General features: G+C 42.6%; 1 protein-coding gene across 5 annotated transcripts in view; it reads right to left on the bottom strand.

The window, feature by feature from the left end:
- Window positions 1-26,533, bottom strand: part of STAC (SH3 and cysteine rich domain) — a 204,331-nt gene that overhangs the window by 113,637 nt on the left and 64,161 nt on the right. For 3 of the 5 annotated variants that reach the window (XM_026679525.2, XM_087948050.1, XM_087948051.1), the window contains exon 2: window positions 3,736-4,009. In XM_026679525.2, coding sequence (XP_026535310.1) covers window positions 3,736-4,009 — 274 coding nt within the window. Of the gene's footprint in view, window positions 1-3,735; window positions 4,010-17,203; window positions 17,392-26,533 lie in introns of those variants that run through there. The other 2 variants (XM_087948049.1, XM_087948052.1) reach the window with 1 other exon arrangement.

The following is a 26,533-nucleotide window of genomic DNA, read 5'->3' as shown; positions in this document are numbered from 1 at the left end:
AACTTTGAATGATCACTAAATGAACTGTTGTAAGTCAAGGATTACCTATACAAAAATACAAAAAGCTTCTTTGCTTGCAAAAAGCTGCCCTAAATACCAATCATTAGATTAAAAATACCTGCAAGCCAGAGATACAAATCAGGCAGGGTGCCAAGGCACCTTGAGGAATTAAAATAGTTAAAAAAGTGTCAAGCTTGCATCTGGCCTCTTGGAAGTACACCCCAAAAGAACAGTGCCAGATACAACTAAAGCAGTGAAGGAAGACCCCCTCCCCAGATAGAAAAAGGAACCTTGAGGCAGGAAAAAATACAAACACAATACAAATAATTAAATCACAACAGTAGCTGTTGCTTGTTAAACCAATTACCAGAACAAATAGACACAGGAACTAGCCAGATTTCTCAACCCAGTTTCTTTTCAGGAACAGAGATTAGCCTTTTTCCTTCCAAACAAAGCTGAATAGGGAAAATTATCCCATCAATAAACACAGGATTAAACATCACCAAAGTCAGAATTAAACTTCACCAAAAACCAGTTTTAGATCAAAACTCAGAAAGGGTATGTAAACTCACGTTTGAATGTCAATCTTTCTAGCTAGTTCAGTTTACTTTACTGTCATTGCACCTCATACAATGAAATCAAAGATCATCTTCAGTGCAGATCATGACCATGAAAATAAACACAAACACACATCCTTTACACTCCACATATTGAACCAAAAAAAACTGACATCGCACCAACACTGTACTATTCAGTAGAATTCAAAAGAGCTACTGCCCTGGGATAGAAGCTGTTTTTCAGCCCATTTGTTCTTGTTTTTATTATTCTGTACTGTCTGCCAGATGGTAATAGTTCAAAAAAAGGGTTCCCAGAATGAGATGGATCTTTGAGGATGTTTTGAACTTTTTTAAGGCAGAGGGAGCTATAAAGTTCTTCCAAAAAGAGGAGAGGGCAACCAATGATCTGCTGGGCAATGACGTTAACCTTCTGGAGTGCTTTCCTATCTGCCACTGTGCAATTGGCAAACCATACAGAGGTGCAGTAAGTTAAGATACTCTCTATGGTACAGCAGTAGAAAGTCACCAGGAGTTTTTCATTCAGTTGGTGTTTTCTGAGAAGTCTCAGGTAGCATAATCTCTGCTGGGCCCTTTTGACCAATGCTGCAACGTGAGCACCCAGGTCAGATCCTCTTTTATGGTAACACCCCAGAAACTGGCCACTTGCTCTACTTGGTCTCCATTGATAAGCAGAGGCTGGATGTCTGATCTGTTCCTTCTATAGTCCACTATAAGCTCCTTGGTCTTATTGGTGTTGAGGACCAAATTATTGTCTCCACACCACGAAAGCAACCGGTCCACCTCATCTTGGTAGGCAGACTCATCCCCCCTGGGGATGTATCATCTGCAAATTTAGTAATAATATTACTAGCGTGAATGGGAATGCAATCATGCACATAAAGAGTATAGAGTAAGGGACTCAACACACAATCCTGTGGTGTACCAGTGTTAAGAATAAGGGCTGAAGAGGTTATGATTATCTAATCTGACCCTCTGTAAGCAGCCAGACAGGAAATCCATAAACCAAAGGCAGATTGAATAAGAAAGTCCAAGGTCCAGAAGTTTAGACACTAGTCTATGTGGAAGAATTGTGTTAAATACAGAACTAAAATCTACAAAAAGCATCCTCACATAGCCCCCCCCCATTCTAGATGAAACAGAGGAGTGTGAAGAGTGATGACTATAGCATCCTCTGTAGATCTATTTCTTCTGTATGCAAACTGATGTTTATCAAATGTATGCAGAAGACCAGAAATGATGTGTTGGCAGACCAATTTCTCAAAGCACTTCATGAAGATAGGAGTGAGTGCCACTGGTCTGTAATCATTGAGGTAATTGATAGGGAACTTCTTTGGCAGCGGAACAATGATGGAAGCCTTCGAACAAGATGGAACAGTGGACTGGGATAAAGACTGATTGAAGATCCTGGTAAAGACTCCAGCCAACTGATCAGCACAGACTTTAAGCACTTGGCCAGAGATACCGTCAGGACCGGCAGCTTTTCTAGGGTCCACAAGCCCTCAGAATGCTCCTCCCCTCCTGTTCCTCCACAGTGAGGTGGGGGTTACAATTGGCTGGTGGTTGTATTTTATCTGATGTCTCCACTTCAAAGCGAGCAAAGAAATGATTCAGTTCCTCAGCCAATGAAGCATCTCCTTCAGCAGAGGAGCACACTGCAACTGTTCTGTTGCAGTGCCTCATGTTATTGCTATAAAAATTATCCTCAAGCTTCCTCTTATAATCAGTCTTGGCCTTCCAAATACCTTTCTTCAGATTAGCTCTGGCAACACTGTAACTTGCCCCATCACAGGACCTAAAGGCCTTGGTCCTGTCACGCAAGAGGCACTGGACTTCTTTAGTCATCCAGGGTTTCTGATTGGGATAGATCCCGATACATTTATCCACAGTGATAGTATCTGTGCAATGTTTGATATAGCACAGAACAGTTGCAGTGTGCTCCTCTAGGTCAGGGTGGTAAAAGATGTCCCAATTTGTGTTTTCAAAACAATCCTGCGGTTGTTGGGAAGCATCTTCTGGTCAAGATTTCACTGTCTTTATTATAGGCAGAGCCCGTATCCTAAGAGAGATGTATGCCGGTGCTAAAAGCAGTGACAGGAAACTAAACCAAACCAAATCAAACCAAACCAAACCAAACTAAACAACTAAACTAAAGGGGTTCTGTAGAACCAGTTAGAACTGGTAGAATCCCACCCCGATCTGAAGGAAGATTTGAGTTCTGAACACATAAAGGCGGATGAAGTACTTACAATATCTAGTTGCACATCTGTCGTTGCTTTCCATGTTGTAGTATGAGAAATAAAGACTAACTGTATTTTTTTAAATTAAACCCAAAATGTAACATGCAATATATTGGAGAAAGAAGAACACAAACTTTCTACCGATAATGTTGTTCTTAATTAGTATGCTGGACCATATATCTCTTTCTTAGCTTCTTGCTGGCAAGTATTTAAGCATGGTTTCCTCATCATGACTATATCTCCTTTGCTGCTGACATACCAAAACCTGGAAAGTTAACTCTAGATTCTAGAAAGTTGGTTCTTAGAATTTCTAAATATAGATAATCCTCAACTTACAACAGTTCATTCAGTGACCTTCAAAGTTACAACATCACTGAAAAAAGTGACTTATGACCATTTTTAATACTTATGACCATTGCAGCATCCCCACTGTTATTCTGATCAAAATTCAGATACTTGGCAACTGACTCATATTATGATTTTTGTAGTGTCCTGAGTTCATGTGATCTCCTTTTTGAGACCTTATGAGAAGCAAAGTAAATGAGGAAGCCAGATTCACTTAACAACTATACTACTATCTTGACAACTGGAGTGATTCACTTAACAACTGTGGCAAGAAAGGTTGTAAAATGGGGCAAAACTCACTTAACAAATGTCTTACTTAGCAACATAAATTTTGAGCTCAGTTGTGGTCATAAGTTGAGGACTACCTATGTAGTAGTTATGATTAGTTTCTCATAGACAGTGATTCTCAGAAGATATTTTTTTATATACCAAAATATAAAAAGATACAGATTTTTTTCATGTAGTTTGAATATATTAAACAAATGCAAAAAAATTGTTTAAATACTGAATTCCCTTCCCTAAAAGGTTACTTTGTAATGGTAAAAACAAAAAATAAAAAGTAAAATCTTTCTTACCAACAATCATATGGTTGCAAACATCACAGAAAGTGGGTTTTTTGAAAATGTGTTCCTCAAAAATGTGAGTCTTGTCTTCTGCTTGGAGATGGGTTTTGGTTGGAGTGGAGTTTTGACTTTCCAAATTAGGGAGCTGCCCCATTTTAGAGGTGATTTCTGATAGCAAATCTACTTGCAACTCCGTGCCACAATTTGTTTGTTGAAAAAAGTTGTCTGCACTTTTACTCCTCAAACTGTTGGTCTTGAAAGAAAGTGATTGTTTCAATTTCTGGAGCTGAAAAAAATTAACAATAGCATATTTTTCCAAAAAGCAGAATTCAGAATACATGGCATGTAAAAATTATATGCAATTCCCATTGATATTTAGTGTTCTGGCAATTTCAAATAACTGGAATTTTAAAACAGCCAAGAGATTTTCAATAACAATCACAAACCTGCAATATAGCCAATCTTGCTTATTTATTTATTTAAATATGGGCTTTCAGATGCCATAAAATGGTAATACAAGCTGGGTAAAAGAAGTTAACATCAATCAGAAAACTCTATATACTTTCAGAGCCTATTCTAACCAATATGCTATTTATACAATTATATATCAGCATGTCATTTATCTTAGACCAGGAGTCACCAACCTTTTGAACCTCAGGGACCACCAAACAGATACTTTAAAAACCCAAGGACCATTAATATGAATTTTTTAAAAAAGCTAACATATTTAATATAAATTTTTTATGTTAAATGTGTGTGTGTGTGTGTGTGTGTGTGTGTGTGTGTGGTATTCAGCTTGATCTGAGTGTATTATTTCATTCAAGACTTTTTTCATTCTTTCTGCAATTATTATCATCAATATTTTATAATCAGCATCTAGCAGTGAGATTGGCCTATAATTCTGAACTTGAGAGTGGTCGGTACCTTCTTTCGGTATTAGTGTTATGTAGGTTTGTCCCCATGATTTTGGTAATTTTGCTTTTAGTAATGCTTCATTGTATACCTCTTACAACAATGGTTCCATGGTTTCCCATCTGGGCCTGGGCTTTATTGATTTTCTGTTTGTGGATTGCTTTTTCCAATTCTGTGTTCTTTTCTTATCTAGCAATTCCTTGTTCTCTTCTGTAATTGGTGGCAAACTTTTCTCTTTAAGGTATTGCTCTGTCCTTTCCCTCTCTATTTGGTCTATATACTATATAGACTATATACTATATAGAGTTTCATAGTATTTTTGTATAATTTTTTTTCTTCCATTTGGTTTTGGGGGGGGGTTTCCCATTTTCATCTTGTAGCTGTTGAATTAAATTTTTTTTCCTTTCTTTCTTAAATTTATAAGTCAGCCATTTTCCTGGCTTATTTGCTTGTTCAAATTTTTTTTGCCTAACTAATTTTTTTTTTGCATATTCCTCCTGATTTAGTAAGTTTAGTAAGTTTCTCTTTATGTCTTCTGGCTATGTATGCTATTGTTGTTCCTCTTCTATAGGCTTTTGCGGTGTCCCATAGATTCTGTAAGGTTGTATCTTGGTTTTTATCTTCTCCAAGAACAAATTCCATTTCCTTTTTAATTAATTGTGTATATTCTTTTTCTTTCAATATCTGGGTATTCTGTTTTTCTTTTTTTGGCCTTTCCAAATTATCTGTAAGGGGTTATGGTCTGCCCAAATGTTAATCATTATTTCTATAGCTTTCATATTATTTTCTAATTCTCTATTCATCCAAATCATATCTATTCTAGATCATGATTGATGTGGCTTTGAATAATAAGTATATTTCCTTTCTTTATTATATTTAATTTATTTATTTTGATTTGTCAATAGCTTACAAGATAATAGGTATAAGTATATACATAGTTATGAATACATGAAATGGGTACATATAAGAAAAATAAAAGAAATAATAGGACAGGGACAGTAGGCACGTTGGTGCGCTTATGCACGCCCCCTACAAACCTCTTAGGAAAGGGGTGAGGTCAATAGTAGACAGTCTAAGATTAAAGTTTTTGGGGTTAGGGGAAGAAACCACAGAATCAGGTAGAGTATTCCAGACATTGACCACTCTGTTGCTGAAGTTGTATTTCCTGCAATCAAGTTTGGTGTGGTTTACCTTGAGTTTGTATCTATTGTGTGCTCTTGTATTGTTATGGCTGAAGTATTCATGAAGTAGGTTGAAGCTGAAGTATTCATTGACAGGTAGGACATTGCAATGTATGATTTTATATACCATACTTAGATCGGACCGAAGGTGGCATAGTTCTAGTTTTCTAGGTCTAGAATTTCAAGTCTGGTGGCATAAGGTATTCTGCAACGAGTAGAGGAGTGGAGAACTCTTCTTGTGAAATATTTCTGGACTTTCTCAACTGTGTTAATATCAGATACTTAATGTGGATTCCAGACTGATAAACTGTATTCAAGTATTGGTCTAGCAAATGTTTTGTATGCTCTAGTTAGTAGTATGATATTACCAGAGAAAAACCTACGTAGGATTAGGTTAACAACTCTTAATGCTTTTTTGGCTATGTAGTTACAGTGGGCTCTAGCACTTAGATCATTAGAGATGAGTATTCCAAGGTCCTTGACAGAGTTTTGATCCTCAACAAGGTCTTGACTATTCAGCTTGTATTTTATTTTCTGATTATTATTTTTTTGCCAATATGTAAGACAGAGCATTTATTTGTTGAGATTTGAAGTTGCCATTTGTTTGACCATTCTGATACATAGTCAAGATCTAGCAGTATTTTCTGTGGTATTACATCATCAGCAAAGAGAACGCAGTTGCTCTTAATGTGATCACAGAGGTCATTTATGTAGAGTATGAAGAGAGTTGGTCCTAGAACACTGCCTTGGGGGACACCACTATTGACAGGTACAGAATTTGATAGGACACTTCCAATTTTGACCATTTGTTGTCTGTTTGACAGGAATGCTTCTATCTAGTTATGTAGGTGTCCAGCGATACCATAAGATTTTAGTTTTAGTAGTAGTTTGTCATATACCACTGAATCAAAGGCTTTACAGAAGTCTATGTAGATTGCGTCTATTGTTTTGCACTGATCGAGTTGTGTAGTCCATATGTTTTTGTAGTGTCAGAGTTGCAGATTACAGGATAATTTTTTTTCTGAAACCAAATTGTTTATTAGAGAGTAGGTTGTTTGTCTCTAAGTGGAGGATAATGGATTGGTTAATAATTGATTCCATGATTTTACAGGTGACGCAGCATAAGGAGATTGGTGTGTAATTTTCAACTAGACTGGGGTCTCCCTTTTTGAAGATGGGGATGACCGTGGCTTGTGACCATAGGTTAGGCAAGAACCATAGGTTAGGCATAGGTTAGGCAAGATTTTTCAAAGATTATGCTTAGAGGTTCTGCTATGTCAGTGAATAGCTTTTTTAAGTAGGCACATATTCCGTCCGGTCCAATAGATAATTGCGTAGTGCTTTTTCAACATTGTCTTCTGTAAAATCGATATGTATTAGATCATTGTAGTTTTCTGTGGTTCGGCTAGGAAATACTGGGCATGATCCATTGCTGTTTACAAATACTGAGCCAAAGAATGTGTTAAAGATGTTGGCTTTAATGGTGTTGTCATTGCAGTCTTTACCGTTAGGTCCTATAAGGGGTGGGATGGACCTTGAGTCTTTTAGTTTGTTGTTTACGAAATTGTAAAAAGCGCGGGTGGAATTGGTGCGTAGAAGGTTTTCCTCTTGTTTAATGTGTTGATTGGTGCATTCAGTTTTTATCTGGTGGCATAAATTTTTGTATCGGCTTTTGAAGTTGGCAACGTGACCAGATTTGTTTTTCCGCCAAAATGATCTCTTTTTGGATTGAAGTTTCCTTATTGTTATGGGTAATCTGGTTTTTTTTGTTTTGTTTTGGGAGTTGTTATAGGTACATATAGTTTGATGACTCCTTTGACTTCAAGTAAAAATATGTTGTAATGGTCTTCTACAGTATTGCAACCAGTGAACAGAGATTGCCAATCAAGGGATGAGAGATTGTTGTCTATAAGATCATCGCTGCATTCTTTGAAGTTATAATTGGGGATTACATCATTGTGATGATTGTGAAGCCAAAAGATAACTGGAATAATAGGCAAGTTTGGCCTTGGAGTACAAAATGAAGCAGGGCACAGGCTGACAGAGTTTTGTCAAGAGAATATGATGGTCATAGCAAACATTCTTTTCTAAAACCCAAGAGATCGCTCTATACATGGACATTACCAGATGATCAACACAGAAATCAGATTGACTATGTGCTCTGCAGCCAAAGATGAAGAAGCTCTATACAGTCAGTAAAAACAAGACCAGGAACTGACTGTGGCTTAGATGATGAGCTTCTCATTGCAAAATTTAGGCTTAAATTGAAGAAAGTAGGGAAAAGCACTAGGCCACACAGGTATTAACTAAATCATATCCCTGATGAATATGCAGTAGAGGTGACAAATAGATTTAAGGAACTAGATCCGATAGACAGAGTGCCCGAAGAACTATGGACGGAGGTTCGCAACATTGTACAAGAGGTAGCAACCAAAACCATCCCAAAGAAAAAGAAATGCAAGAAAGCAAAATGGCTGCCTGAGGAAGCTTTGAAAATAGTGAGGAAAGAAGGGAAGTGAAAGGAATGGGAGAAAGAGAAAGATACACCCAATTGAATTCAGAATTCCAGACAATAGCTAGAAGAGATAAAAATGCCTTCTTAAATGAACTGTGCAATGAAATAGAAGAAAGCAATAGAATAGGGAGGACCATAGATCTCCTCAAGAAAATTGGAGATATGAGGGAATGTTTCATGCAGTGGTGGGATTCAAAAAATGTTACTACCGGTTCTGTGGGTGTGGCTTGGTGGGTGTGGTTTGGTGGGCGTGGCAGAAGAAGGTTACTGCAAAATCCCACTCCCTGCTCACCCTACTACCCTGCTTTCCAGCTCCGTTCTCCTGTGCAGGGCAACAAAAGAAGACCCAGCCAATCAGCTGGGACTCGGGAGGCAGCGAATAGATGGGAGCGGGGCCAGTCAGAGGTGTGGGATTTACTGGTTCTCCGAACTACTCAAAATTTCCGCTACCAGTTCTCCAGAACTGGTCAGAAGCTGCTGAATACCACCACTGGTTTCATGCAAAGATGGGCATGATAAAGGACCAAAATGGCAGGGACCTAACAGGGGCAGAAGAGATTAAGAAGAGGTAGCAAAATTACACAGAAGAGCTATACAAGAACAAGCTTAACATCCCTGATAACTATGATGTGGTGGTCACTGACCTCGAGCCAGACATTCTAGAATGTGAAGTGAAATAGGCCTTAAGAAATCTGAGCAACAACGAAGCTAGTGAAGATGACAGTATTCCAGCTGAGCTATTCAAAATCTTAAAAGACGATACAGTAAAAATGCTACACTTAACTTGTCAGCAAATTTGGAAAACTCAACAATGGCCACAGGATTGGAAAAGGTCAGTTTACATTCCAATTCCAAAGAAAGGCTATGCCAAAGAATGTTCAAACTATCGCACCATTGCACTCATTTCACATACTAGTAAAGTTATGCTTAAAATCCTACCAGCTAGGCTCCAACAGTATATGGATTGAGAACTACCAGAAGTACAGGCAGGTTTCCGAAGAGGCAGAGGAACTAGAGACCAAACTGCCAACATATACTGGATCAAAGAGAAAGCTAGGGAGTTCCAGTCTGCTTCATTGACAATGCTAAAGTCTTTGATTGTGTGGTTCACAACAAATTGTGGCAAGTTCTTGAAGAGATGGGAGTACCAGACTATCTTATTTGTCTCTTGAGAAACCTATATGTGGGACAAGAAGCAACAGTGAGAACTGGATATGTAATCACTGATTGGTTCAAAATTGGAAAAGGAGTCCGGCAAGGCTGTATACTGTCACCCTGCCTATTTAACTTATATGCAGAGCACATCACAAGAAAGGCAGGGCTAGATGAATCAAAAGTTGGAATTAAGATTGCTGGGAGAAATATCAACAACCTCAGATATGCAGATGATACCACTCTAATGGCAGAAAGTAAAGAGGAACTAAAGAGCCTCTTGATGTGGGTGAAGAAGGAGAGTGCAAAAGTTGGCTTGAAACTCAACATTAAGAAAACTAAGATCGTGGCATCTGGCCCTCTCAATTTCTGGCAAATAGATGGAGAAGAAATGGAGGTAGTGACAGATTTTATTTTCCTGGGCTCCAAGATCACTGCAGATGGGGACTGCAGCCAAGAAATTAAAAGAAGCATGCTCCTGTGGAGGAAAGCTATGGCAAATCTAGACAGCATACTAAAAAGCAGAGACATCACCCTGCCAACAAAAGTGCGTATAATAAAGGCTATGGATTTCCTAGTTGCAATGTATGGCTGTGAAAGTTGGACCATAAGAAAGGCTCTTTACAAGGTGTTTTTGTAAATTGTCTTGAATTGCCTGCCTTCTCCTTTTTTGAAATTAAAAATTCTTCATAAACTTCACTGAGCAGTTCATTTTGCTGCTTCTGGTTTTAATTTAGTAGTATTTCTGTTCCTAAATTCAAGTCCTTTAAAATCTTCTTTATCTTCAGTACTGGCAAACTTTTCATATCAACTTCATTTTCTGAGTTTTCATTTGAAATATCTTGAGTCGTGGTTTCATCTAAAGTTTGTTGCAACTTTATTTTATTACAATTGTGGGTTTTCTTTTGGAGCATGATGTTCCTAATGTTTTGGATCTTTCAGAAGAGCTAGTACTCTCTCTCCACTGGGGCTGGAATATTTCCAGGCATTCTGTCACTATCTATATTTTTGTTCATAGATAATCTTGAGGAGAATTTGTGTCCTCCAGAGTACCAGAGCAACCAAGATGTACCAGGGCAACTGTTAAAATACTGAAGTTTGCAGATGATACAACAGTGATTGGTCTCATTCAAGAAAACGACAGATCTGCATACAGACAGGAGATTGTACAACTTGTCTTGTGGTGTAACCAGAACAATCTGGAACTGAATACACTCAAAACCATAGAAATGGTGGTAGACTTTAGAAAAAACCCTCCTGTACTACCACCTCTTATGATACTAGACAACACAGTATCAACAGGAGAGACCTTCAAATTTCTAGGTTCTATCATACCACAAGACCTAAAATGGACACCTAACACCAAAAATGTCATCAAAAAAGCACAACAAAGAATGTTCTTTCTGTGCCAACTCAGAAAGGTCAAACTGCTGAAGGAGCTGCTGATACACTCTACAGAGGAATTATTGAGTCTATCATCTGCACCTCTATAACTGTCTGGTTTGGTTCTGTGACCCAACAGGACAGACACAGACTTCAGAGGATAATTAGGACTGCAGAAAAAAGAATTACTACCAACCTGCTATCAATTGAGAACCTGTATACCACACTAGTCAAAAAGAGGGCTGTGAAAAGATTTACAGACCCCTCACATCCTGGACATAAACTGTTTCAACTCCTACCCTCAAAATGACGCTATTGAGCACTGCACACCAGAACAACTAGACACAAGGACAGTTTTTTTTCCAAATGCCATCACTCTTATAAACAAATAATTCCTTCAACACTGTCCAACTATTTACAAAGTCTGCATTACTATTACTATCAATCTTCTCATCACTTCTATCACCTATCCCCTCCCACTTGTGACTATATGACTGTAACTTTGTCGCTTGTATCCTTACTGTTACTTATTGACTGTTTCCTAGTATGATTTGATTGCTTATTGTACCCTATGACTATTATTAAGTGTTGTACCTTATGCTTCTTGACTCGTGACAAATATATCTTTTATTTTATGTACACCGAGAGCACTTGCACGAAGACAAATTCCTTGTGTGTCCAATCACACTTGGCCAATAAAGAATTCTATTCTATTACAAGATGATTAGGGACTGGATGCTAAAACATATGATGAATGGTTGCAAGTACTCGGTATGGCTAGTCTAGTAAAGGAAGGACCAGGAGAGACATGATAGCAGTGTTCCACTATTTGAGAGGCTGCCACAAAGAGAAGGTTATTAAAGTTATTAAATTAAGACAGAAAGTATAAGGAAGGAAAAGGGAGCAGAAAATTTGATAAGGAAGATAGAAAAAATGAAGAAAAAGAAATTGGGGTAAGGAGGAAAATGCCAGCAAAATAGCAGCACAGCAAATGAATGGCTGCACGCTGAGTTAGAGGCAGTCACAACAGAACAATAGACTCAGCCCAGAAGCCAAACTAAGCAGCCTGTTAAGATTGGGAAATAATGGAGACCAGACATCTGACCAGTGACTTCAACTCTTTAATAATCGTAAATAGAACAGAACAGAGCAAGGCTACGGGCAACAGCAACCCTTTTATAGGGTTATCTGCTACCTTATTAACCAATGGCATGTGCCATAAGTTCAAACTTATAACCAATGAGAAGTGTCCAAATAGTGGCCAATCAGGGACTACTTATGGACCAATCCCTAGTTGTTGTATAAGGGCCAATCAGGTGTGCAGGTTTCCAAACCCTGATTTGCATTTATGTTAGTAACTTTTATTGATTCACAACACCCCTCCCCTTGGGTTCCGTTTGAGGGGAGCTGTAATAAAATCCTCAAGATAGACAGGCCGTTTGGTCTGTCTGGATGATTTCGTGTGGCTCCACCGGTTTTGGTCTAAGGTCCGGTTCGGTGGAGCGTTTGGATGATCTTTATTAAATTCAGTTTCGCTGCACGGTGATTCCGTGCTGCTTCCACTGTGGTTGTCTCTGCTACTCCGTGTTTCTTCGGGTTTTGCAGTTCGGTTTCCCCGTATTAAAGTTCCCTGAAAAATTCAACTCCTCCCCGCTTCAAGTTCCGGTGTTCCGCTGGGCCGTAGGGTTTCCGTTGGCCCACTATTTGTCATATCAAAGTCAATTTCCTCGATATTTCCTCCCTTGAGTTGGTGAACCCGGGAGTCATGGGTGCTGGGTGGTAATCTCGATCGGAGGTGGTCTATGTGGCGTTTCCACACCCTCCCATCGTCCGTTAGCAGGCGGTAAGATCTAGGCCCGGTAAGGTGGGTAACGGTTGCGGGTATCCATAACGGGTCGCCGGAAAAGTTTTTGGCAAAGATTAAATCGCCTACCTTAAATTCCCGGCATTTGCTGCTGGAGCCAAAGGGCTTTTCCGGTGCGAATGCGGGGTGGAGCCGGTCAAGGTGCGATCGTAGTTTCCGCCCCATAAGAAGTTCAGCGGGCGTTTTGTTGGTCACGCTGGGCGTCATGTGCTGCAACAAGAGAATTCGATTGATTTTCTCGTCGATGTTGCCAAATTCCATTTTGTGCAGGGTCTTTTTACAAATTGTACCATGCGTTCTGCATGTCCATTCGCCGCAGGGTGCGGGAGGCGAGGTTAGCGCATGGCGGATGCCTCGATCAGCAAGAAATTGTTCAAAGGGTAATGCAGTAAACTGTGGGCGTTGTCCGAGACCAACACGTCCGGAAACCCATGTGTGGCAAATAGTCTGTTTAATTTATTGATGACTGAGTCTGTTGTAGTTGTATTCATTCGATGAATCTCGAGCCAGTTTGAATAGGCGTCGACAGTAATAAGGAAAGTGTGTCCTTTGGTAGGCCCCACAAAGTCAATATGAATACGGGACCAAGGTCCCCTCGGAGTTTCCCATTTGGTTGGGCTTGCTTTAGGTGGGGCGTTGCTGACGTCCTGGCAACGTTGACAAGTAGCGACCCAGGCCTCGATTCTTTTGTCGATTCCCGCCACCAAGCGTAGCTGCGGCGTGCGAGTGCTTTCATCCGCACGATACCCGGATGTCCCTCATGCAATACCGCCAAAACAGTTTGTTGCAATTTGCCAGGGATTACGACTCGATCGCCCCACAAGATACAGCCTTTTTGGGAAAACAGTTCGGTTTGGCAGGCTTTGAAAGGCGCCCATTCCGGTGCTTATTTGGTCCGTCACACCACCCGTTCAACCCAGCGCAGGATGTGTTGCAGAACTGGGTCACGTTTCGTTTCAAAGGCAATGTCTCTAGCCGTCAATGGTGGTGCATGTAGAGCTTCGATCTGTAGTGTTGAGATGGTTGGGGCTGGATCTACAACAGAGTCTGGGAGCGGTGTTCTGCTCAATGCATCAGCGTGGAGAATTGATTTCCCGGCGATGTTGCAAGGTGTAGTTGTAGGTCGCCAAGAATTCAGACCAACGGGTCATTCTGGGGGACAATATATACGGGTTGGTTTATTACCCGCAATGATCCCCAGTAGCGGTTTATGATCAGTAATTATCGTAAACGCACGGCCATAAACATATTCATGAAATCTTTTAACTGCAGCCACAATAGCTAAAGCTTCCTTGTCCAGCTGACTATAATTTCTTTCAGCTTTAGCTAGGGTTCACGAAAAAAAGCGCGATGGGGCTTCCGCTCCATTTGGTATCGTGGGCCAGAATTGCCCCAACCCCAAAAGGTGATGCGTCACACGTGATAGTGAGCGGAAGAGTCTTGTTGTACTGCATAAGTACAGAATCAGAAGTTAGCAATTTCTTTACTTGTTGGAAAGCACATTGTTCCCGTTGTCCCCAAACCCACGTTGCTTTTTGTCTAATAGTCTATGCAATGGTTCTGCTACCGTTGCTTTGTGGGAATAAAAGACATTATAGAAATTGATAAGTCTGCCTTGTTCCTTGGAGTGGGGGCCTTTTAATCGCCCTTAATTTGTCTTCGGTGGGATGGATTCCTTGGCTGTCCAGGAGGTATCCCCAAAATTCTACTTTTTCGGTACATAACTGGCATTTATCTTTTTTTTAACTCTGAGGCCTGCATTTTGGAATCTTCGTAAAACCTCTCTGAGTCGCTTTTCTAGGATGTCTTTGTTAGGGCGCGATGAGTACATCGTCGAAATATGGTACGACCCTCTGATCCCTTGTAACAACCTTTCCATTAAACTCTGAAAGATTCCGGGGCAACGCTTGCGAACTGGAGCCGGTTGCATTTAAATGCGCCCCTATGCATTACGATAGTTTGCGCTTCTGCCATGGTAGGACCTACAGGCAATTGCTGATACGCCTGGGCTAGATCTAGTTTAGCGAAAACTTTCCCACCACCCAGGGAATGGAGCAAGTGTTGCACTACCGGCACTGGATATGCACTTTGCTGTAGTGCATGGTTTAAGGTGGCCCGGTAGTCTCCGCAAATTCTCAGTGACCCATCAGGCTTGATAGGCGTCACTATAGGGGTTTCCCAGCGGGCGTGGTCGGTGGGTTCCAGCACGCCCTGCGCTATTAGCTTATCGAGTTGTTCGTCGATTTTAGGCTTCAAGGCGAATGGCACCCGACGTGGCTTAAGGCGGATGGGTGCTATCTCAGGGTTCAAGTTAAATGAGATCGGGGTCCCCTTGTACTTGCCTAGTCCGTTCAGCGAAAACGTCTTGGAATTCTTGCACGAGTGCTTCCTCCCAATCGCTGCTCTCGGCTCGGTGGACTCCGGCTACAGTAATTCCGGCGGCCTGAACCATTGAAGGCCTAAAGACTAGGCCTGTCGCGGTCCACGACAGTCAGTGGCAGAGCGACGGTACGGTCCTTGAAAGAGATCTGAATCTGCGGGACCCGACGACGGGAATTCGGTTGCCCTGATAGTCTTTGAGTATAACCCTTTGAGGGTTAAGGTCTTGGCGGCGAATCGTTGGAATGAGCTGTTGGAGCGTTTTCCACGACACCATCGAGAGGGAAGATCCCAAGTCTACCTCCATCACGCAAGGTTTGTTTTCGATGGCGACCTTTACTCGGATTTTCCCGGCATCAAGGGATGTAGCGGCCAATGGTGATTGGTGGGTCTCTTCCCGCCTGGTTTCTTCACGCCTGATGGAAGTGGTGGACGGCTTGTTTCTGTAGGAGTGGTTTCCCCATTGGTGGTTCAGTTTTTCTCGGTGTGTGCTGAAGAATCCTGAAGATTGGCATTCGGCCTGTCGGGGTTTGGAGTTTTGTTTGCTTCTGCAAACCTTTGCGATGTGACCTCGTCTCCCGCAATTTCGGCAGAGTGCGTCGAGGAATTTGCAGTTGGATCGTGGGTGATTCGCCCCACATCCTGCACACGGTCGGAATGAGGGTTGTGTGAACTGGTCTCGCCCGCTCGAGTCGGTTGACCTCTTCCTCATCGCTTTCTGATGGGGATTCTAGGTCTTCGTGGTGAGTCGATACCGGGTGTCTCTCTGAGTGAGGCGAGGTATCATTGGAGAGTTTACGTAGCGGTGCGTTGGTGCGGCGCATTCGGGCTGCCGACGTCTTGGTCACCTCCGCTGCCGAGGCTTCTTTAAGGGCATCGTTGAGGCTGATGTCCCCCTTAGCCATAATTTTGCTCTGGATCGTGCCGTCTTCTAGGCCCAGAACCAGGAGGTCCTGGAGGGCTTCTTCTAAGTCGGTGAATCCGCAGAGGCCTCCAAGGTTGCGGAGGTCCGCGATGTAATTGGCAAGGCTTTCGCCCTTCCGTTGGTCCCTCTGGTAATATTCGTGTCTTCTGACTAAGGTTGGCATGGTGGGCGCGTAGTGAGCCCGTAGTAAGGGCTCGAGGACGTCCCCAGTCCATCTCTTTTACCTCTGCTGGCTTGGCAAGTGATTTTGCCATTTTAAACACGGTAGGCCCGCAGTGAGTTAGAAAGATAGCTCTTTTTTGCCGGTTGTTGCATCTTTCAAATTGTTGGTCTCAGAAACATCTGGAACCGGTCCATGTATGCCTCCCAGTCTTCGGTTTCTGGGTTGAATGGAGCGGGTGGTACGGCACCGCTGGCCATGTTGCCGTTGATGGTGCGTGTTCGACCACGTGCTCTGTTGGTTGCTCTGTAACTCAGTCAGCTCTTCGGTCTCTGTATCCCATCCTCGTCGCCAGTGTTAAGATTGGGAAATAATGGAGACCAGACATCTGACCAGTGACTTCAACTCTTTAATAATCGTAAATAGAACAGAACAGAGCAAGGCTATGGGCAACAGCAACCCTTTTATAGGGTTATCTGCTACCTTATTAACCAATGGCATGTGCCATAAGTTCAAACTTATAACCAATGAGAAGTGTCCAAATAGTGGCCAATCAGGGACTACTTATGGACCAATCCCTAGTTGTTGTATAAGGGCCAATCAGATGTGCAGGTTTCCAAACCCTGATTTGCATTTATGTTAGTAACTTTTATTGATTCACAACACAGCCCAACGCTGGAAAAGAGGCAACTGAGAGCTGTGAACTGGCAGCTCATCAGCACACAAGAAGGCAGGCTAAATGAACAGCGAATCGGTGAGTCACAATATATTTAGTAATTGCTTAGACCCATACTCCAATCTACGCAGCCCAGCTCAAGGGGCAATCAGGCATCACAGGCCCCAGGGCCTAGCAAACTTGAGGCAGCCAACTACTGCAGCCTTCCCCCTGCATCCTTCCAACCCAGCAGTCTTCCCCAATGACCTGCCCCAGGTGGAGGATTTGCGGGAGGACTTGATCAACTTCCCCATCCCAGAGATCAGCAGCCACCCCCCAGAGGTTCCTGCTAACCTGGCAACCTTTCCCAATGGCTTCTGGCGGAGGACAAAGGACCTGGAGGAACCCATCCAGCAAAGAGAACAGGTGGGTATGAGAAATTGGTGGGTGGCAGAATTGGAGGAGGGGAGAATCCATGGAAAAGAAACACAGAAGCAGCAGCATTGGAGGGCCAATCATAGCAGCAGAGTCTGATAGCACAGCAGCAGAAGTACATGGAGCTGGAGAGATCTGATCTCTAATGCTGAGTGGCAGGCTGAGCAAAGCAGACCAGATGGTCAGCCGGGGATAACAGTAGAGTCAAGGTCAGGCCATCCTCCAGATGTTGTTGCTTCTATTTTATGTATTAGGCTTTGTGTGTATTGAAATAACTTTGTCTAGTATGCTGTGGCTGTAGTGCTATAGTATTTCTTTTTCTCCAGTAGATAGTTCACTTAACCCAAATCCAATATTAAATGCTCTCTTAACCCAAATCCAATATTAACAGCTGATTTTTTTATTAAATCCAGGGGGTTTAAAAATACAAATAAACCTGACAAAATTATCCCAGAGATCATTTTTCAAATTATTTGACCTTTTTCCAAGCTTTTGGTATTTTATTAGTTTGTCTTAGGCTTCTTTCGCCCCTTTGTTCTCACTTTTCTTTTTCTCCATGTGTCAATCTGCTGCTATTTTAAGCTTAGGAGTTCTCTTTTAATATTCTTGTTGTTACTTCCAATCTTTAGAGTAAAAGTTAGTAATTATGTCACCCAGTTTAAATGCTCTGTCCATACACCGCTCCAGCACAAAAAATGGCCATCGTCCCTGCTGTTGTTTGGGGAGAGCTTGTTTTGGACCTAACAAGGAAATTGCTGTTTCCTCATGGTCAGCAAAATGCCTCTCCTTCCTTCACTGCCCCTCCAAGGCAGCTATGACCATCAAGGATCTCCCAACAACAGTTATGAGCTGGATTTCGCGGGGCTCGATAGACCCCAATATTTTACAGCTATTCACACTGTGACATCAACCAGAAGTCCTTGCTGTCTTCACTTGTGTCATTCGCTGCTCTGGCCTCTTGTTTTCTCTTTCAACTCCCATCTCTTTCCTTTGGTGCTTGGATCTTTTCAGCCTCGTGTCAACTCATAAAACATTTCTATGCCTGTTTTAGAGTAGCCATGAACAGAAAGGGAGGGAGGAGAAATTTGAAAGAGCAGTGCCATAGTTTGGAAGCGAAAGTGCATTCCACTCTTATCTTGCAAAGATTATAACTAAGCTACTGGAATTTCTGCCACACAAATCTCTAATTGGAGAACGTGATTGATGACTCTCGGCTATGAACGTGTTTTGTTGGAGAATATGATTATGATACACTCAGAGGGGTGGGAGGAAAATCAGGGTCAAGGGTGACAGTGAATTAGGTGTCTCAGAATTGGCTTCATACAGGTCATGCCAACATGTTTGCTCCTAATAAATCCTTTGAAGTTTTTGAAGCTTGGTTCTAGGCTCATGATTTAATTAAGGCAACTGTTGGAATCCTGACACCTCGTCTCTGCTCTGGTCAACTCTCTCCACCTCAGATGAGATAAAGAAAGCCCCCACAAAAAGATAGAAATAAAAAAATGGATCAGCTGACTGGCCCCTAAAGCCAGAATTATAATGGCTAATGCCTTTTTGTTTTTTCTCTGGTCCCCATCATCAAGGACTGCATGCATAGTAACAATGGTCCACAACTCCTCCCTCCGCAGGTACATCTCCATCTTTACATTCCAGGAGAGGTAATTTGTCTCATTCAGCTGAGACACCAATAAACCTCCTCCCATTTTGCCAACGGAGGCCATGTTGCCTGGTTTCCTTCACAAGCCATTAACCATGATTAAACCATATTGCACAACCCCTCTGGCTCTGGTGCAAGTTCTCACTGAAACCCACAACCCCTCTGGCTCTGGTGCAAGTTCCCACTGAAGCTCTTTTCTCTAAGCTCACCAATCACTCTAGCCTTCTCTCTGTACTGGGCCCATAACCTGTCAGAATGTTTGCAGCATGACTACTATTGTGAGACAACCCAGGAGCAAAACAGCACACAGAGGCTTTGTCCTTTAACAGTGGTTTCTATAAAAGACTGCTATATACATACATATATGTGTTAGGCACATACCAGGCAAGCAAACAATCTTCATTACTCTTCACGGAGAACTACAATGGTGACAGAACACAAGGAGAGAGAAATACACCCTCTCATAACCTCCCTTATATAGACAGCTTCTTAAAGTGGTAATAACTCTGCTGACCCATCCCCAGTCTTAAAGTGGCTATCATCCCCATTGCATCAGCATTTACAGCAGCCTTACAGCAGATGGTCAGCTATTAAATCTTCAATACCTTAACAAAATTTGAATTCAGCAGACAAGGAAAGCAATGATGAGCAGAAGATAAAGCCAGTAACAGAAAGTTTGCTGGTGAATAGAAAACTGGGATTTTTTTCAGTCTTCAGGAGATGAAGGAGAGCATAAATCTGCAGCTGTGCCAATGGAAGAAGAACAAGATGATGATGATGATGGTGATGGTGATGGTGATGGTGATGATGATGATCCCAAGAATAGATATGACACCATATGTAAGGACTTTAACAAATATAACACACCCTAGGCATGGGCACAAGCCAGAGCAACAGAACAGCAACAGGTTGTAAAATCAAGAAGTGCCTGCCTTGTACAGACTTGTTCACAGGTTTTCTGCCAGCTTGATTAGAGGGTGGATCTCAGTCAAAGTTCAGAATATTACCAACTTCCCTATGAAGTTGAAGGACTGGATTTTGTTGGGAAAATGAGACCACCCACCCCTGTCATACTGCTCGATACAGGGGAAAACACTGGGGGTAAGATTTCAAGAGAAGAATACATAGCTGGTCCCAGAGTGGCAGGAGAGGGCTAGAGATCAATTTTTGAGGTCGCAGTACCTGTTCTCAAAATACAAATTTGAGGGGTGTGCTGTGCTAGGAGCAGTCAACATTGAATCCATCTACAGAAAGATAAGCCTTTCTGAGAGAGGTCTCAGCAGATCCTCTCAAGTGACTTAGATCTGCGGTCGCCAACCAGTGGGCTGCGGCCCACTGATGGGCCGTGGAAAAATTTTGGTGGGCCCCAGAATAAATGGCCCCCAAAAGCAATTAATCTGGGCCGCACAGTTCTCTCACCTCCCAGCTCTTTGAGGGACCCCGGAGTCAGGTCCCTGAGATGCATGTGCCAACCAGCTCCCACACACAGCGGCAGTAACAACAGTCCAGCGCCCGCTGTCAGCTCTTCCCCATTAGTTCTCTAGCTTTTAATTGCTCCAGGCTCTCTCTCTTTCTCCCCCCCCCCCCATGCCCACGTGCAGGCAGGAAAGGAAAGGGAGACAGAGCCGTGCACAGCTCTCCGCTTTTCCAGCCCTCATTGTTTCTCCCAACATCGAAGCCTCAGAAATGCAGGCAAAGCCACTGCGGCAGTAGTGTGCTGAGTTGCCTTAGCATGCATGGTTAGTTAAGAATTGCCCTACCCAGAAAAGGAGGTGTTGGAGGAGGAGAAGGAGGCAGTAGTGGAGAAGCAAGCAACTCAGGATGCTAGCACTGCAGCAGCTTTGCCTGCGTTTCCAAGGCTTTGATGTTGGGAGAGGCAACAAGGGCTGGAAAAGCGGACAGCTGCGCATGGCTCCAACTCCATTTCCTTTCCTGCCTGCACATGGGGAGGGGAGAGGAAAGAGAGAGAGCCCGGAGCAATTCAAAGCTAGAGAACTAATGGGGAGAGCTGACAGCGGGTGCTGGGGGAGGGGACTGTTGTTGCCACCGCTGCCATGTGTGGGAGCAGGCATCTCAGGGACCTGAGCCAAGAGGCATGGGAACTGCAAGTGGGAGCATTTGATGATTTAGAAGAACTCCTGGAACTGGTAGACTGGTGTTTTGTAGGTCTCAGTGAAAGATTGAGCTTTATTTCGTCTCCTTTCCTCCCCAGGTAATGCGAGAGATGCTTTCTCTCTCTCCCCCATCCCCAAATAATCATTGGCTGTGGCTGAGTTTAGCAGTGAAGTGCTAAAGCAAGTGAAGTGCCCCCAGGGACATCTTTCCTTACTTGTCTCCAGGTGAGGCTGGAAGAGCCACCTCCTCCCCCCAGCTTTTCCTCGGTTGCAGATTTAAGCTCTCTCAATTCTCTACCTGGCATCTGAAAGGCTCTTCTGTCTCTTTGGAAGGTGCAGGTGTGGGGAGGCTTCCAGCTTGGAACATTTTATTTTGTTATCATTAAGCATTTATGTTTTTGTTATAATTAAATAAGCATTTGTGTTTGTGTGTATAATTTTTATATTAAATTTTATATATATATATAAAAGAGTATCTTAATCTTAATTGCCAAAACATCACCAAGATACTCTTAATCTTACACGGGAAAAGACCCGAACACACGTAGACCTACATACCTGTACCCGTGAAAATCTACGAAAACACACACACACACACACACACACACACACACACACACATATATATGTATGGTATTCAGCTTTGTTTGGGTATTTTCCCACATCATTATAGTTGTGCTTTTAAAGTTGTAGCAACGTTTCGGCAGAATCTCATCTGCCATCATCATGCTTCTGTATTGTGTTCGTCTGCCGTTTCTGTTTTAAATTTGGTGCTAGCCTACTGCTGTGCCAGAATGGTTTTTTCTTCATCCTGATTGGTTGGGAGTCTTGGTCTGTGTTTCTTGGTCTTGGAGTTTGCTGTGTTCTGCTTGATTGGTGTTTCTAATATCTTCTGTCTGTTTTTTGTCTTGATTGGCTGGCAACATTGTGTTTGCTGTATTGGAGGCTTTTAGTGAGGCTTGGCTCCGAGTAAATGGACGGCTATCATTTATTAGGAAGCTAGGTTTCATCTGGATGCCTGGTTGGGTTTGTTTGAGCTGGAGGTATCAGGGGGAGTCTGTTTGTGCCCAGATGTTTGCCTGGCTTGTGGTGTGGAGATTTTTTTTGTTTGAGAGTGCAGGCTTCCAGATAATTGACAGTCTGGTGGAGTCATCTCTTCTATTCATGCTTTCAGGTCTTTTTTCAATCTCTATGGCTTCTCTGATAATTCTGTAGCTGGGGTTTTCTATCGTGGCTAGGGTTTTGGTGCCATTGAAGTCGATGCTATGATCTGTGGCTTTCATGTGTTGGACTAGTGAGGAAGTGTGTTCCAGCTTTTTTTACTGCATTTTTGTGTTCATCCAGGCGGATACTTATTCTTCTATTGGTCTGTCCAATGTATGTGGCAGGGCATGATGCACAGGGGACTTCATATATGAAGGAACCAAATTAATATCCAACACTGAACACTCCAGCAAGAGAATAATCAGGGAAGCCATCGAGATAGAGAAACACCCCCATAACATGAATAGACGGGACAATACCTCCCACCTACCAGACATCTGGAACTAAAATCTTACAGTATCTCTGGAAACCTGCATAACTGGATAGAAGCATTCCTGTCAAACAGACAACAAATGGTCAAAATTGGGAGCGTCCTATCAAATTCTGTACCTGTCAATAGTGGTGTCCCCCAAGGCAGTGTTCTAGGACCAACTCTCTTCATACTCTACATAAATGACTTCTGTGATCATATTAAGAGCAACTGCATTCTCTTCACTGATGATGTAAAGCTGTTCAATACCACAGACAATACTGCTACCCTTCAAAAAGATCTTGACTATGTATCAGAATGGTCAAACAAATGGCAACTTCAAATCTCAACAAATAAATGCTCTGTCTTACATATTGGCAAAAAAAAAAAATCAGAAAATAAAATACAGGCTGAATAGTCAAGACCTTGTTGATGATCCAAACTCTGTCAAAGATCTTAGAGTACTCATCTCTAATGACCTAAGTGCTAGAGCCCACTGTAACTACATAGCCAAAAAGGTGTTAAGAGTTGTTAACCTAATCTAAGTAGCTTTTTCTCTGGTAATATTACACTACTAACTAGAGCATACGCAACATTTGCTAGACCAATACTCAAATACAGCTCATCAGTCTGGAACCCACATTATGTATCTGATATTAGCACAGTTGAGAAAATCCAGAAATATTTCACAAGAAGAGTTCTCCACTCCTCTACTTGTTGCAGAATACCTTATGCCACCAGACTTGAAACTCTAGACCTAGAAAACCTAGAGCTACGCCGCCTTTGGTCCGATCTAAGTAAAGTATATAAAATTATACATTGCAATGTCCTACCTGTCAATGAATACTTCACCTTCAACCATAACAATACAATAGCACACAATAGATACAAACTCAAGGTTAATCACACCAAACTTGATTGCAGGAAATACGACTTCGGCAACAGAGTGGTCAATGTCTGGAATACTCTACCTGATTCTGTGGTTTCCTCCCCTAACCCCAAAGCTTTAATCTTAGACTGTCTACTATTGACCTCACCCCTTTCCTAAGAGGTCTGTAGGGGGCATGCATAAGTGCAGCAACGTGCCTACCAACCCTGTCCTATTGTTTCTTTTTATTTCTCTTATATGTATCCATTTCATGTATTCATAACTATGTTTATACTTATACCTGTTATCTTCTAATTGCCTCACAAATAAATAAATAAAATAAATGGCCAAACTGAATGCCACAAGGCATTGGTGGCTAGCTGCCTTCCCTGGGTTTAGATTCAGCCTGAGGTACCAACTGGGTGTGGGGAACAGAGATACAGATGCTCTGTCAAGGAGCTCCAATGCACCTGTTGGAGAGTGGACCCGATTGACCCCTCACACTATTCAAGTCTTGTATAGAGGAGTCAAACACTGAGTTTGAGGAATAGCAGGGGCAAAAGCAGTAGGAGTCACTATTGTGAGTGTTACTAAGTTGTACTGCAGCCTCACACAAATTAAAGGGGAAAGTATGCCTGTTTTGACCAAGAAAGATCTGAAAAGGGATCAGGCAGAAGACCATTTTTGTGGGCTGGCTGTGAAGGCCCTGGGAAGTGGTCAGTGAGAGGCCCTGCTAACCAACTCCTTGATAGGAGCTCGGTTATTGCATAAAGAGTGGGCCAGTTACAGCTTGGAGGAGGTGTGGTTTGTTGGAAGGGCCCTTCAGATGGATCCAAGAAAAAATGGCAATTGTTCCTTCCAGAAAAACATAGGGAAGTGGTGCTGATTGTGCTAATGAGCATGAAATCTGGGACCAGAACGGATCTTCAAATTAGTGAGAGAACAAGTCTTGAATGAAAACGGAGGTTGAGTACTGTTGATTCTGCCTGTACTGTATCCAGTGAAAGACCCTGCCTTCCAGAGCTGGATCAATGGCACACCTGCAAAGTAATGGGCCCATGGATCGAGTTTCTGTCAACTTCCTGTGTCTGGAACCAGATACCAGTGGACAGGGGAATGTATTGTTTGTGACCGATCACTTTACTCACTATGCATAGGCCTTCCCAATGAAGATCAATGTGCCACTATGATAGCCAAGGTATTTGTAGAGAAATTGTTTATGCACTATGGATGTGTACACTTTGATCAAGGCAGAGATTTTGAGACAGGTTTGTTAAACAATGTTAGACCTACTGAGCATTTGGAAGTCACACACTACTCCCTACCACCCACAAGAAGGCCCGCACCCCAAGAGGTTCAATCACACTTTTCTTGATATGTTATAGATGCTAAGTGCAGAGAAGAAGTAACACTGGATGCTATGCATTTTTGTCATTGTGCACAGAAAATGATGCAATTGATGTTTGGCAGGGAGGCTCAGTTACCAATAGATGCCAATTTGGCATCTCCATGGATGAGACCTCACTCACTTCACACTGGAGCTATGTGGACCAGTTGAGAATATTTCTAAAGATGGCATATAAGAAGGCTCATGCTGTTTCAGGGGTCCAAGAACAGAAAAACAGGAGAAAGTATATGACCTGAATGTGGAAATTCAGGATTTAAATCTGGTGATATTATTGTGAAATCTCAGTATTTCCGGGCAAGCATAAACTGCCAGAATGATGAAGTTCCCAGTGTACATTTTCAGTGAGAACATACCTGGATTGCCAATGTATCAGATCTGACTGGAGGGAAGTGCAGGGCCTCTGAAAGTGTGGCACCATTTATTGTCTCTAAACAAGGCAGTATGTGCCTTCTGGCACTCCGCCCACAGATGACTGAACTCTGCCTGGCAAGGAGGAGATCAGTGACTCAAGTACAGCCTGCTCCATGCACAGGAGAGGGGGAGGACAACAATGAAGAAGAGGGCTTATGGTTGTGATTATCAGAGTACATTGAAACAGCTTTACCCACATCGGGCATTGAGATGGGGCCAGAGCAGTTCAGGCCAAATGTCCCTGAATTTATACCTCAAGTTCAGGAATAGAGACAAGTTATTGGGGGCCCCAAGTGGAGAGCTGATGAGATGTCAGATCCGTGTATCTGCCATTCTTCAATGGAAGAAGAAGAGGGGAGGGAAGTTGGTAAAAAAATCCTTTTCTTGGGCTTTGGTAAAAAAATTATCCATGCAATAGAAGCTATATATTATAAGCAAATGGCAAAGGTAATGATAGAGGGAGAATTGACGGATTCTATTGACACAAGAAAAAGAACAAGACAAGGCTGCCCATTGTCGCCTCTGTTGTTGGTTCTTGGTGTTGGTTCTTGGTTCTCTGTTGTTGGTTCTCTCTGTTGTTGGTTCATGTTGGTTCTTTCTTTGACAAAATACAGATCAAGATAAGGGGAGGGGCCCTAACTTCCCTTATCTATCACTGCATGCCTGGGAGCCGTTAGACTCTTCTTTGAAACCCTACTTGAACTGTCTCATCTCAATAAAGGATTCCTTTTGGAACATCTAGTTTCCAGAAGTTCATTCTTTCAGTTGAATGGGAAAAGTTCATTAGCTGACATGAGCAGTCTAGGTAGCTGCCAGAACTGAAGAGCATGCCACCAGCTCCAGAGACCCAAGGGCCTAGATGAGGTTATGGAGGAAATCCCAGTGGTGGGATTCAGCTGGTTCAGACCTGTTCATGTGAACTGGTAGCTTTTTCTGCAGTTTGGCAAATTAGCTGATCCCACCATTGGCTGGCCCTGCCCTGCCCCTCTCCCCTCTCCTCCCAGTCACTCCTTGCCTGGCTGACTTTCTGCCTAGCTTTGTCTGGCTGTTGGGGTAAAACTGATGGGGGCCTGGGGAGGAGGCATCTCACTTGCTGTGCCTGCCATCAGGCAGGGAGTGGCCAGGGATTGCAAGGCTATGCCACCTGCATCACCCCTCCACTAGCCGATTATCCTCACCAGCCCACCCACCCACTGGCCCACACCCTTCAGCTGAGCGTGGTGGGTCCAGAGTGTGTCTCCCTGCCATAGGCCTTACTTTCATGGCCAACCACAGTGA

Source organism: Notechis scutatus, chromosome Z (assembly GCF_049901735.1).
Source record: "Notechis scutatus isolate UNSWTSFEM ecotype Mainland chromosome Z, rNotScu1.2, whole genome shotgun sequence".
NCBI classification, from domain to species: Eukaryota; Metazoa; Chordata; class Lepidosauria; order Squamata; family Elapidae; genus Notechis; species Notechis scutatus.
This window is presented reverse-complemented; position numbering and strand designations above follow the sequence as displayed.